Below are 14,698 nucleotides of genomic sequence, written 5' to 3'. Positions count from 1 at the left end.
GGGCATTTTTATTTAAAAAAAAAAATCTGTTCCTGCAGTGAGAATAGAGTTTCAAAAGTTCGTTTAAAGTATAGCTACTTAGATCTTGTGGGGTTTTTTTGTTTTTTTTTTTTTTTTTCATTTCTAATGAAAACAGGTCTCTCTTGTGCAAGTACGGTAAGGTAAGTTCCAGAGAAACACACCCCATTTTCCTTTCTGTTACCAGCTGTTCTCTGACACCTCCACTCCCATGAGCTTTTCCTCCATGGAAGTTAAGGTTAAGAAAATAAAAGATGCAGGAGCCTTAAATTTAAGTCCTTGTTCAAGTGGATATTAGGAAATATCAATTGGATATTAGGTTATTGGATATATATAATTGGATATTAGGAAAAATTTTTGCACTGAAAGGGTTATGGAGCGTTGGAATGGGCTGCCCAGGGCAGTGGTTGAGGCACCATCCCTGGAGATATTTAAAAATGGGTTGACATAGTGCTTAGAGACATGGTTTAGAGATGGTCTTTTATCACTTGGGTTGATGGCTGGACTAGATGATCTTAAAGGTCCATTCCAACCTGGACAATTCTATGATTCTAAGTGTTTAGCAATGTTTATGACATTCATTAAGTAGAAACCATTACCAACCTTGCCAATGAAGCACTAAATTTCTTTAACATACTGTTTTGGAGCAAAGGCACCTTCTGCCTTCCTCATCCCTTCAGGGACCTTTAACAAAGGTCAAAGGACACGTGTAGGATGTATAACAATACTTAAAGTCCTATGTGCTTCCTTTGCATCTGCTTATTTTGGGAGTAGTAGGTGTTCCTTAAATAGGTGTCTACTGTCTATTGACCTTGCAGTTGTGGTGGCAGCTCCTTCTTTTAGCGAGGATGGGCAGACGAACAGGTCAGATGGTGTAGGGTGATGCTGCTCAGAGATGGGCAAACTGAGGAACAGTCTCAGGATCCTGTCCATTGCAAACCTGGGCTTTGCAGAAACAATTAAAATAATCAGAATAAAAAAGATACCACAACAACCCGTGAGGCAGAGGTGGAAAGAGGAGTTCTGGCATCATGGTCCTCAGTGGCATCTCCTTTGAGTGGATGCCCACGGGCAAGGGCTTAGACAGGGAGGGGGAAGAGAGGTTTGGACTAAATCTTTCAGGACTGAGATCTCCAGGGTGATGGAGCAGCCCTTTGCGGCCACATCTCCATGCATTTTGCCAAATTTCTTCATAGTGACTGGGGGCCTGCTGCCTGCTCTGCCTTTTCCTGCAGGGATGCCCCATCCCTACCTCCCTGGTTTGCTCATGTTCTTCTCCAATCAAGTCTTGAACTAACACAAAAAAGAGGGGCTGGTGGACAGGGGCTGAGGAGATGGGAGCAGAGCCCCATCAACAGCAGCAAAGTTGTCTCGTCTCTACTGGGGTAACTGGAGGGATCTTGGAGCAAACTCTCAGCAAAATGCACTACTTTTTATTTGAAAAAAAGATAAAAATTTCTCTTAGAGGAACCAATGTTCTCTCTTAGCAACACCCTCCTGTGGTCCTTGGGGGAGCTGGTTTTCTCTTAGCAACACCCTCCTGTGGTCCTTGGAGGAGTTGGTTTTATCTTTCCATGTTCATCTCCACCACTTTGCCAGCTGCGATGCCCAGATCCTGTTTGAAATACCAAGGAGTCGTTCTCCTGTCACAGATGGCCTCTGAAAAGGCAAAAGTGCTAAGAAAAATGACAGCCAGGGTGTACTGCTCTCCCTGCCCCTCTCTATATATTTATTTTCCAACAAGAAATCAGGAATATTTAATTACTTATTTCTGGGTCTGAACACATTCCTGGTACTTCTGCTCCCCAGGAACACTCACTGTGGAGATGCATGAAGGGTGGGGTTACAGCAGCACCAGGACATCACGTGTCCTACTAAAACTGTCCTCAGTAATTACTTTACGCCAGTAGTTGTATCAATTTTCACATTTCCACTTTCTAGTCGGGCACCTGAAGCTGGAGGATTGAAGCGGCTCTGACAAAAATTCCTCTTCAGCTGCTGCTTGTCCCAAGGCCCATCACTCACGTCAGCCCGAAGCTGCCGCTGGCAGGAGTCCCATTCTCTTCCTATGCGCTCCATAAAAAAGATAAAGTTAATAAACGTTTCCAGCTGGAATGGTCTCCATAAAACACTGTTTGCCTGGGAAAGTTCACTCAAGCCATTAAACCCCAGCGTGGGCCAATTCATCTTCATTAATCCTTCGGTGGAGGGCACAGCGCCGTGACACGACACCAGGGCTGGTCCCACGGCAGAGCTATTTAAGCCAAAATTGCTCAAAAAAAGCGTGCGGAGACTTGGTGGTACCACAGATGTTCTTGTGGGGAGCACCAGGACCACCCTGGGACGGCTCGGGCACCCCACGGGCTGCCACACCAGGACAGACCTGATGGCAGCAGTGCAGGGCAGAGAATGAGAGGAAATACAGAGAATGGGTTTCACCCTTTCTTAAAACACTCTGAAGACCATTTCTCTGCCTGCCTTCTCTACCTTCTCCAGGTGCTGCTGTCACCTCCACGACACCTCAGGCTGCTGGCACAGGGATGGAAAGGAGTTGTTGGGTTTTGGGCACGAGCCACGGCCGAGGAGGATGCCTGGAGCTTTGCAGAGGGAAATGCGGAGCCGCAACATGGTCAAGGAGAAACAATGAGCAATTCAGAACGGAACGTGCCGAATTAGATGCATTTTAGAACTTCTCTACGGACCTCTCCTGGCAGCGGGGTGGTAACGGAGTAAACACTGCTCAGCAGAGAGGGGTGTGATCCTCCCCTCCACAGCACAAGCCCTTTCCCCATCCCTCCTCCGGCCCAACGCTCCTCACACTCTGGTTTAAGAAAATTAGAACAGAAAGCTTAGAAAGGCGTAAAGGGGGAAAAAAAGATGTGCAGGAAAAGGGCGAAATAGCATTTTCAGCAGAGGCTGGCTCTCCCTGCTGTTTTATGTAACTGAGCACGTGGCTTTCCACGTTTATTTTATGGCTTGACATGGGTTATCTGATTGCCAGGCAGGGAGCATCTCTCTTAAATGATGTCAATCTTCGCCGCGCTGGCATTACAGCATCATAAAAAATTACATAGCTGCTATTTTGGGTAGCAGCTCTCTCCGACTCAGTGAATAAATGCATCTCCATATGACTCACTCCGGGGGATTATTAATAGCCACAAAAGCAGAATGCCAAAACCCCGAGAATATCACGCAGTTCCCACACGTAGCTTTCTAGTTTCTAGTCTCAAAATTTAATTAAAAAAAAAAAAAATATATATGTATACAGGGGGGTAACAAATTTTGTGTTCACCTCACACCTTGGAGTGGGGAGGGGGGCAGGAAAGTGGTGGAAGGTGCTCGTTGCTCCAGCTCTGGGCATGCAGGGTACCAGGCTCCATCCCTGCATCCCCTGCTGGGCTAACACCCCTCAGGGCAGTGCCTCCTGTGACCAGAGCCACTAGTGACAAAGCTGGAAATACAAGCTCAGGGCTCCAGATTTCAACAGAAAGCACGGGGGATGGCAGAGCAAGGGGGAGGAAGCAAGTCATTCCGATAGGGAGGAAATCATCCGCTTCTCTGTGTGACAGCTGGTGGGTAAATCAGTGACAGGCAGCAACCAGCGCATCAAGAGACAGGCTCAGGCCTGGAGCTCAGCCCCTCCCCCGGGGCTACCACCTTCATTCAATCTGCTTTTCAGTAATTAGGGTGAAAGTCATTGGTGGGGTCGTCTGCACCCTCCTGGCCCTGCTGCTGTGCAGAACTGCTGCACTCAGACTGTCAGCTTGGATAATGGGGGCAACCCTTTACAAAAAAGGACAATTTTCCCCTAAAGTTGTTGTGTTGGTGTTCACAATGCTGCTGAGATGCTGCTGTGGGTGCAGAGAGTTGTTGTGTTGGTGTTCACAATGCTGCTGAGACGCTGCTGTGGGTGAAGAAAGATGTCCATGAGGATGGTGCTATTGGCTTTTATGAAGCAGGTTCATGGTCTCACATGCATTGATGATGATGACAATGATAATGAAGAAGAAGATGATGAAGAAGCAGCTGATGGCGGTGATGACTGTGCCATCTTCAAAGAGAGCATTTACCTAGATGTCAATTTCTCTTTGGAATTCCACCAACTTTCACATTTTGCAGTTTCCCTGAGCTGGGATTTGGTTCCTTCAGCTGAACGCTACATCCACAACAACAAAATAACGATAATAGAAATTTTCACTCAGAGCTCACCCAACTTTTTGGATGTTCAATATCAAGGTTTCTTCCCCAACACTAAAGCAAACAAACTGCCCGTCCAAAACCACCTCTGCGTTCCTTGTCTGCTCTTCCCCAAACATCTCCAGAATAAAACTAAATAGGGAAACAGTTCAGCCAGAAAAGCAAGAGTTTCTGAGTGGTAGCAGGACCCAGAGCAGGGGCCAAAGGGCAGCAATTCTCCATCCTGCCTGCCACTGGGGATGGGGGGCCAAAGGGCAGCAATTCTCCATCCTGCTTGCCACTGGGGGTTCTTGCTGAAGACACGCTTACATTCACCCAGCTTTACTCATTGTTGGCTTTGGAAAATGGTCTTTAACATTTGCAGGGGCAGAAATTTAAGCTGACAGAGATAATCATGCTGGTGTGTGGAGCCTGGTGCTCTTCATGGGTGGCGGGGATGAGCTGTGGTGCTGCTGCTCCCCACAGGCTGACATGATGTGGAGGTGAGGGAGGCGCCCCCCATGCTGGGGAGGTGAAGACACCCACTGGGCCATTGGAGCTCAAATTTGCCAGCTCTCAGTTTAGAACACAAGGGGAAAATGGCCAACGTAGCAAGACGTGTTGTAAAATGTGAGTATAAATCATGCCCGTTGGACACGAAGCCTACGTGGCATCATGGACTGTCACCTGTGAAGCAGCCACACTAACCAAAGCTCTTGGTTGGCCAGAAATGCCAACAGTGGCTGTAAATCACCCCTTTTTCTTTAAAGCTTGTATTAAATGGATTCCTCGGTGGATGCAGCCATTACCCAGCTGGAAGCCTCTCCTGTCCTGAAGGTCTGATGTGCCAGCCAGGCCCATCTGGAGTTGAGTCATCGCTAACTCCAGAATCAAAGTGACAGGTAATTCTTGTTTATAGACTTGACAAAACTGAAATAGCTGAGAACCGAGTATTTATCTTCAGTCTTAATTTTCGTACGACGACGGCAATGTCTTCGGAGCTTAAACACATCTCTCTGGTGCTTCATCTGCCCATTCTCTCCTGTCTCATAATTCAGATTTTGAAGTACTTGCTGTGCTTCATGGGCAGGGCTCTCAGGCACACTGCAAAGAAATAATGCAACGTTGTCTTTTGCTACCTCCTTTCTCCTGCAGCAGCAGGTTGTGGCTTGTGTCTGTGTCTGGTGGCAGCACCAAGCAGGATGACTCTGGCTACTGAGAAGGCCAGAGCCTGCCCAAGTGCACGAGGGGATGATGGGATGAGGGTGTCCATGGGCTGAAAATTTCACCTGTGCAGCCAGGATTTGGAAAGCATCGCTACACCCGCAGTGCACAAAGGGACAGAGAGCTGCAGTAAGTCAACCTGGGGTCTGCATGGCTTGTCCATGGCCACAAAGGACTCGTTTGCAGGTGAGGATGCAAAGCTTGGTCTTCTGGATCCCAGGAGACAGACTTAATTAAAAAAAACAAAACACCAAACGAAACTCCTCTGACTGAAAGCAAAGGAAGAAATTAATGTTATAAGTTTTGGGGCTGAAGTCCAGTATCAGAAAAAGCTTCATGGGAGTCAGGAAACTGTGGCATTAGTAATCAGGTAATTAACCGGTTGCTTTGATGATCCTCTTCAAGGGCATTTTGGCCACAGTCTGCAGGCTGGTTTCTCTGTTATATCTATTTGTACATCCATCCTCTCCATTTGTCTATGGGTTTCCTGCTGCCCATCACTCACAATACCATCGTGCCCATGTGCTGCCCAGTAGCACCAGGCAGATGGAGCACCTGCAAGCACGAGACCTTCACGGGGAGTCAAAGTGGATCCTGCATCAGCCAGCCCAGGTGTATTTTTAAAAGGTAAGTCCAAACAGATCAGGGGAATAATCAGAGGAAAGAGCATTTGCTGGACAATGCCAGCGAGTCCAAGACAAGTTCCTAAAAGCCACCAGCCACACCAGCAAAAGCCCAGAGAGTGCCCAACACCCTGCCCACTTCTTCATGATAAAGTGGGCATCTCCACAAAATTTTAAAACAGCCCAGAGTTTGCCAAGATATGCTCTCCAGAGTCTAATTTATGTGGACATCATGGAAAATCCTGCAGTAGCTCAGCAAGTCTACTTGACCGTACAAAGCTCCTGCGAGGCCTTGGCCCCAAATGGGACAGGCTGGAGACTTGCTCAAGTCCTTCAATGGTTTCTCGAAGTTGTCTCCAGAGTCTAATTTATGTGGACATCATGGAAAATCCTGCAGTAGCTCAGCAAGTCTACTTGACCGTACAAAGCTCCTGCGAGGCCTTGGCCCCAAATGGGACAGGCTGGAGACTTGCTCAAGTCCTTCAATGGTTTCTCTTAAGTCCCAGCGCTGGAGAGAAACCACTCCTGGTCCCTTGTCTTGCATCAGAACATCTCCTGTCAGGGGTCTCAAGGAAAAAAGTACAAGTGTCAGCCTTTAAATGATGTGAAATAATCCACAGCCTTCCGAGAAGAAAAAGCACCCATGGTTTTGGGTTTAATTAATCTAGTTCAGGTGCCGATTCCTGTGGCTCAAGCCCAAATCCATCAAACACTGCTCTTGGGTATGGGGTGATGAGTTCGAGGCAAAGCTTCACCAGGGTTGGTGCTGGTGTTGCAGGGGCAGGATTTCCCCTCGCCCCTGAAAAAGCTCAGGAATACAAATGCCAGCTGCTGAAACCTAGTGAGATGGAAGCGGCGCGCAGGAGAGCCAGCTCCTCCCTGGACCAGCGTTAGAAAAATCATGAGTTAACAAAGTGTAACACACACAACCACATTTCAAGTAGGAGGGCAAAGCTGCTCCTGACCACCACGACAGGACCTGTCTCCTGGGTGAACAAAGTGTAACACACACAACCACATTTCAGGTAGGAGGGCAAAGCTCCTCCTGACCACACCTGCCTCCTTGGTCAGCTGGAAGCTGTATGGAGGGTGGAAGGGCTTGGGAGAGGGCACAGGTTAAGAGACTCACAATAATTTAAAAAAAAAATAAAGGCCTCATCTTTTTAGGTCAAAGCGTGGACGTTGCCATAGATGCAACACAGAGACAGGAAGTGGCTGAAGGAAGACATTGCCAAAACCTCACGAAACTAGACTGAAGGCAAAGTGTGTCCCTGGTTACTAGTGATGGAGACAAAAATAAGTTAGCCCACAAACAGATTGTCTTCTCCAGGTGTCGCCCTCCAGATGGGTATACATCCCCTGAGAACCACATCCAACTGTCTCCAAATGGCCCCCAGTGCATCCATGTTCAGTCTCTCGACAGCCCCCAGCTCGTTAGGCGAATGCCGATGACGAGGCAGTGATACTGTGCAGCTCATGTCCGTTGGCTTCGTGCCCCCACTTGGGACAGAGCATCCACCCAGGCAGCCCCTGGAGGGACACAGGACCCTTGGGGTGGGTATCTGGAAGGCTTCTGTGCACGCCGGCCATGGTCCAAGGCTGGATCCGGGGATGAGCGCCGGCCTCTTGGGTAACTCTTCCCCCTTCCTGGCTCTTCTCCTCGCTCTTGCCCAGGGCTGATGCTGGGGGTGGGCTCCAGGCAGGAAAACCAGCAGAGCTCCATGGGCTTCCGTGGAAGGAGAAAGCACAGCAAGGGAAGAAGGCTGACTGCAAACCCCCTTCACCACTCTTTTCTCTAAGATCCCAGAATATCACTCGGAGCTTATTAAATAGTGCCTCAGCCTCCTAAAGAGAAGTTTGGCCTCAAATCGTTTTCTTGGCATTTCTCTTAAAAGAAACTTTGAAAAACCCATTTACAACTAAGCACAGCATATCGGATATAAGCACTTTTCCTTCTCTTCCCACCCCACTGAATATATTTAAGTAAAGCAACATGAAGGTATGACTTCAAGGAGAAATGCATTTCAAGCTACAGAAATCTGCTTATATTTTCATAGATCCTCAGCCACCGCATGTATTTAGACTTTCAACAAAATTTGCTAGGACTTTGCAAAGGTGGAAGAAATAAAGCAGTTTAAGAAGCAACATTCACCTGAGCAACCTCGTGGGTCTACTTGTGGCATGTGCATCTCACCAGGAGGGTCAGCTGTGCCTGTCCTTTTCCCAAATGCTACACAGTGGCATTTTGCTATGTTTTTGCAGGAAGTTGCTGCTCGAGGAGACAGTTATCCTGCTGCCACAACCAAAGCAGAGAGCTCTTAGTGGCTGAGATGTGGCGAGAAGGATGTAAGCCCAAAGCCTGAAGTGCTTAGAAACCATCCTGTATTTCACAGGCCTCAGACATTCAAGACTAACAAAATGCTTCTGCTCTGTTTAAGTTTTGTTTCTGTAAGCATGGCTCCTTTTAATAAGTAACCAGTGTTGATCTTCGGTTTTCCACATCCCAAAGAGCTTAAGAGCAAGTCTCCTGCCCGATCAAGAAACTGAGTCAGCTGAAAACCATCAAGAAGCTCCTGGGTTCTGCCTGGCACACCCTGCCCCTATTTCTTGCAGAAGGGCAGAGCTAATCTAAGTCTGTCAGCCCTCACCCTAATCACACCAGAAGTTCTGGAGCACATCAGCTCCAAAGACAACTCCTGACTCCTTCCAAACCTCCTGCCCATCCTCATGCTTCCACAAGCAGCAGCAGGATGTCTATGCAGGCATTCACTGGGATTGCCATCTAAAGGTACATCAATCATGTTATAATTTACACAGGAGACTAAAGCACTTTGCTGCTTAATACCAGGGTCATACTAAGCCTGAAGGAAAGATGGGCCTTGCTTTTCCTCTCACAAAGCTTCCACCAAAGCCCATGACTCTGGTGTCACCATCACTGGCAAAGAAAAAAAGAATATTAGAACAAAGAGGTGGCTGAAAGAAACTCCATGTCAAAGGAGGCTGGTGTACTGAAAGACCATGACGTGTCTGCAACACAGGGTTTGTCTGGGGAAATTCATACACGAGACGTTTGGCATCTAGAAAATGAACCACGTTTCCAAAGGACAGACCCAGTTCCATCACTCTTGTACTACTTACAGAAGCTTTGTAAAGCACTTTTGAGAGAAGGAGTTGCGGGATCAAGCCCCAGGACTCTTTATTAATTAAAGTGTTTAAATAATTGAAATGTGCAGTCTCTTGACTCTCCTTAGCATGGCTACCTGCTCAAGAGCTGACATAAATTATGGAAAAAAATCATATGCATGAGGACAGCGTTATCACCTTGAAGGACTGAACAGATCTAATGGCTCTGCAGCACTGAAAGATGCCAATGGCCCTAAGAAGGATGATGTGATGGGAGGAAGATGGTGAAACCTCATCTCCAGGGACATTGGGATGCTCAGGAAGAGTCATGTGGTCAAAGCAGGTGCCAAAATGCAAAAGCGAGAATTTGCTGGCAATTTTTGACCACTAACAGGATAAAGATGCATGTGGAGAAACCTGCCAGAGAGGACTCTGCCACTGAGCTTTTATATGGAAAGCTACTGAAGGCAGGTAGTGCTAGAGTTGTCCCAGTCCTGCGACACAGCAACCACTCAACTCAAACTGAGGCTGCCAGAAGACCAGGGGACTGAGGGAGAGAACTTGATGTGAACATCAGAGGAAATCTCTTGAGTCAAAAAAATTCCCTAATATTTTACAGATTTCTCAGAAGCCACACGTGATTTTTGAGGAAAACCTTTAAAGGGATCGGATTTTCAAATGTTCCAGTGAAAAATGGCAAACGTTACAGGCCTTTGGACTCAGTGGCCCACTCAAGTATTGGCCACATCAGCAAATGATGCTATTAATGATGCAATCTCATGGTCAGGCACATACCTCACAGACATCAGCAATGAAATCAATGCAACGCAGAAATCTACGTCCTGAGAAAGTTCCTCCATGGGATGCAATGCAAACCTCACCCTCGAATGGGGTCAAAGCTGGAAGAAATACTGGCACAGGTAAGAATCTCTTTGAAATAATAAATACAAAAGATGTATTTTTTTCCTTAAGTTTTTTTTTTTTTTTTTTTACTCATGACAGCATTTGTTAAAAATATTACATCTGCTTTTGAGAAGGCAATATCCTCTCCATATAATATGGAAAAATAAACTCTACAGGACACGCAACAGATACCCCCAGTTGGCACAGAGCTGCTTTAAAAGATTAGATCCAGAGACTCATCAACACGGAGTGCTGGTTTTGCCTTCCTTGTCCCCAGATCCTTAAAACATTGTGTTGTAGGAATGGTAAAAGACAAGAATACATAAAAACAGTAAAATGTTTATTTTCTTAGAAAAAAAGAGATTCAAAATGATTGTGATCACACTCCCATTCGTGCTCAGCAAAGCCAATACTGCAAGCTTAGTCCTTGATTAAGATACCTATTAAATGAAACTCTTTTTCCTCTTAAAATACAAATTCCTGCTCCTGCATCACTTCCAGTATTTCAGTGATAACATGCTTTTAATGGATAATGGTTTCTCGGCTTCTTCTCAGCAGAGAAACAAGGCCTGCCATGGCAAAAAAATCCCATCTCCGAAGCTTGAAATCACCAGCATTAATAAGCACTCGGGCCTGACCGCGGACTGACAGACAGTTTAAGGGTGTTTCTTAGATGCCTGAATGTTCACTTATGGAAGCTTTGTATAACACTACCTCATCTGATAGAAAACAGGCCAGAAGCCTCAATAAAATCAACAACGTCTTTTTGGATTAACTTTAAGGATTTGCTGCGTATCTGGACACAGAAAAAAGTGAGAAGTTGCAACAAGTTTTAACTAGCAGCAACAAAAACAGTTTCTTACGAGTTCTTAGCGATATTCCTCATCTGTTCATTAAGAAACACTGTAACTGAATGGAGCATATAATGTGGAAATTATCTTCTTCTGTTATGTAGTGCTGTTCGCTCTAGAAGACTTCCAAAAGGTCTCAACTGGGTTGTAATCTATTTACACAGTAGTTCTCCTGGCGCGAGTGGCAGAATTGGCACTATGTGACATCCTCCTCTTCTGAACAATAATCACGACCCTGTAAGGAAAAGAGCCAGACAGTTTGTAAATGACTACTTTAAGACAGGAAAACCATAAATCAAGTACGGGCTATTAATATATTTCACTTCTCGAACCTTGGGTGATTTCAGTTCAGAGCTAGGTGGAAACCTGAGAAATAGGGACCATTCTCCTCCAACCATTTCTGGAAGATTTGCGTGAAACTGGGACAGGAGACCCTTCCCTTTCTGTCACCGTTAATCTCATCATGTTCATCCCCTATATTGAGTTCCGTGGGGAATCCAATAAACTGATTTACAAAACTATTTTATGTACAGATCCAGCCTGATGGACACAATCCAATAGGTCCATTGCAAGAACATAATCTCCGAGGTAAAAGCAATGAAGCACGTAATGCTATCAGCAATGCAAGTCAGCTGCTGTGAACAAGACTATTTCATCTGATAACCTCAGCAAGAGTTCACTCTAAGAGAAAAAGATACTATTTGTATTGAAATCACACTTGCACAATGGGGGAAAACAGGTCAAGCTTCCCAAAACACAGACCTTCCACCTCGTACCAAACACAGGAGCAGCATCTACCTATGTATCAACCTCAGGAAGGTCTGGAGAAGACATGTCCTGTCCCTCATTATCTGTTTCTTGCAAAGAGGACCAGATGGGACCCGCTGTCCTTGTTTCTCTACACAGAAACAGCCACAGCTGAGCTTTTCAACACACAAGCCACCCAAGATATAGTGCAAAAAAACCAAGTGCCTCAAACACAGTGTCAAAAATCTTAACCTCTGGACTGTTTCCCATGTGCTGGGTGTATCACCCGAGTACTTGCATGGAAAATCCCAGTAAGTGAGCACAGGGTTGGCAAAGAAGAAGGAAAGGAAAAAACACGATTTTCTCAGACGTGAAATAAAGTGTAAAAGCTCGACAACACCCTGTAAGCAGAGGAGACCAGAACTGCAGTGGTTAAATGGGTGAAACTCTATGGACCGAAGGGACACCTGGTTGCCCCGCGGATTAAAACATACCTGGGAAGAGGAGGGTGAAAGAAAAAAAAAAAAAAAAGAAAAGGGAGAAATGTTTCTTGATTAATTTATTTGGGATACACAAAAAAAAAAAAAAAAAAAAAGGGAGAAATGTTTCTTGATGAGTTTATTTGGGATACAAAGCTGGTGTACGTGCTGGGAACAAGGACTCCAAAATGTCTCTGACACACAGAACGTCCCACTGACGATGCTGTGGCTGCAGAGCTCGCTGTGCTGGAGGACCCACACCCAGGACCACGCAGCGCTTTAGCAGCTCTCTACGGCCCAACACTAGTAGTAAAAGGGCTTTCTTAGTATGGCAAAAAAAATCCCCAAGAGACTGATCAGCCCTAATTTCAATCCAGTAATCACTGACCCAGAAAGAAAGAAAAAAAAAAAGGTTTTTTTTAAAGTAAAAGATTTGACTCAGAAAAAAGGAACGCCGAAACACTTTGCAGCAAAGCCCAAAACCATTGGTTTGGACTTTTGGACAAAACCATGAGAGTAAACCAGTGGCAACAAAGGCTTTGTCCAACATGCTATAGAGCTGTGAAAGCCACCAGTGGTGACTGGTAACTGAGGCTCAGGACATTTCCAGGAGATTCATCTACCTGGTTCCCCGGCCTCCTGCTCAAGAGGGAGCCCTGTGGCCCATCACGCCCCGCCACGCTCTGCACCGGGGGCCAGCAGTGCCATGAAAGCCTCAAACAGACCCAAAACACTGAAGAAAGCTGTCTGGCCTTTTTTCCTTCCCATTCCTCCTGCTGTTCTTCTGCTTCTGGGTTTGCTCTATGGCAACCGAGCGCCTTGCTCCTCAAAAGGATGCCAAGAAACTGCTTAAAAAGCAGCATGCTAAAGAAGTCCTTCCTACAGTGTTCAAATACCGCCTCTCGCCCACCACCTGAAGGCTGCTGAGAGCCAGACTGCTCCTGCCAGACACTTTATCTCCATTTTTATGCCGGAGGGGACAGAGGCACGTCGCTGTCTCGGAGGTGGCCTTCAAGGCCATGGCCCTCAGTTGCTGGTGGGCAGGGAGCTGCTGCCCTCCCAGGCTTCCTGAATCCCGCTCCTTCCCACCACTGCGTGTGGGCAGCGGCAGCGCAGCCCGAAGGAAGAGGAGGGTGAGAACCACCTGAAATGCCAGAAACACCTCCCACGCCTTCCTGCAGTGTGACATGTGGCTCTTCCACCCACCGAGCCCGGCACGGACCTGCAACCCCAACCCAAGCAGCTAATTCGATGCCCAAATCGCCGTAACACCCAAGGGCAAGATGAGGAATCATGGAATTGTTGGAGTTGGAAGGGACCTCTAGAGATCATCCAGTCCAACTCCCCTTCCAAAGCAGGGTTGCCCAGAGCACATCACTCAGGGCTGCATCCAGGTGGGTCTTGAAGATCTCCAGAGAAGGGGACTCCACACCCTCCCTGGGCAGCCTGTTCCAGGGCTCTGGCACCCTCACCGTAAAGAAGTTCTTCCTCATATTTGAGTGGAACTTCCCATGTTCCAGCTTGTGCCCATTGCCCCTCATCCTGTCACTGGAAACCACTGAAAAGGGTCTGGCTCCATCCTCCCTCAACTTATAAGGATTAATAAGGTCTCCCCTCCACATAAACGTGAGGAGGAACTTCTTTACTTTGAGGGTGGCAGAGCACTGGAATAGGCAATGGGTATTTATCATCCTAAAAAGAGCAGGAAGGGGAGAAACAAGGCTACAAAGAAGCCAAAAGTTACAATTCTCTTTTTTTTAGACAAAAAGCCTTTGTCTAAAACCTATTCCCTAATTGAAATTTAATCAGTAATAACAAGGTTATTGTTCCTTAGGAAGATCAGAGAAAGAATAAAGCTGCCATCTCTGCTGCTTATAAATCCAACACATGGGGGTTTCTCCTTCATACTCCTCAGGCAGAAAGGCAGGAGAGGTCTCCACCTCCCAGCCGGCAGAGAAGGAAGGCTGCTTTGGTCCTGCTAACCACCATGGCCCCAAATCCAGCAAAATACTTTAAAAATGTCAATTTTTGCGCCCCCCGGTTGTTTCATAAAGTGTTTGATAGATGCTGGAGATGATAGCTGCAATCAGTGAGAGGCCTGCTGTGCTTGAGACAGGAAATTATCCTGGTGGGGCTGGGCAAAACCTCACTCCAAACAGTGAGCTAACAGCTTGCAAAGTTGGTAAGGTCTTCTGAAGAAACCACACTGAAATACCGACCACATGAAGTGGCAGTCAGCAGCTGAGCACCACGGCGTGAGCAGAGGAACCGTGGTAGTATCTGAGTTCAGACTGAAGTGATGGTGAGGGGTGTTTTTTGGGAGCAGATGAGTGTCAGGAAAGAAAAGAAAAAAGCAGAGAAGGTGAAAAAACATGCCCCCCCCCAGCAGAGCAGCATCAGAGGTGGAAAATGAGGCAGCTGAGCACCACGGCGTGAGCAGAGGAACCGTGGTAGTATCTGAGTTCAGACTGAAGTGATGGTGGGGGGGTTTTCTGGGGAGCAGATGAGTGTCAGGAAGGAAAAGAAAAAAGCAGAGAAGGTGAAAAAACATGCC

The 14,698-nt window shown here is 46.8% G+C and overlaps 1 protein-coding gene across 1 annotated transcript in view; it reads right to left on the bottom strand.

The window, feature by feature from the left end:
* Positions 1-10,386: 10,386 nt before the first annotated feature.
* The window catches only part of LOC106891428 (chromosome unknown open reading frame, human C1orf21), an 89,777-nt gene continuing 85,465 nt past the window's right edge, over positions 10,387-14,698 (bottom strand). The window contains exon 5 of the mRNA XM_014947944.1: positions 10,387-11,153. Coding sequence (XP_014803430.1) covers positions 11,115-11,153 — 39 coding nt within the window. The 3' untranslated portion in view covers positions 10,387-11,114. The remainder of the gene's footprint in view (positions 11,154-14,698) is intronic.

The sequence above is a fragment of the Calidris pugnax genome, unplaced genomic scaffold, assembly GCF_001431845.1.
Source record: "Calidris pugnax isolate Ruff unplaced genomic scaffold, ASM143184v1 scaffold30, whole genome shotgun sequence".
NCBI classification, from domain to species: Eukaryota; Metazoa; Chordata; class Aves; order Charadriiformes; family Scolopacidae; genus Calidris; species Calidris pugnax.
This window is presented reverse-complemented; position numbering and strand designations above follow the sequence as displayed.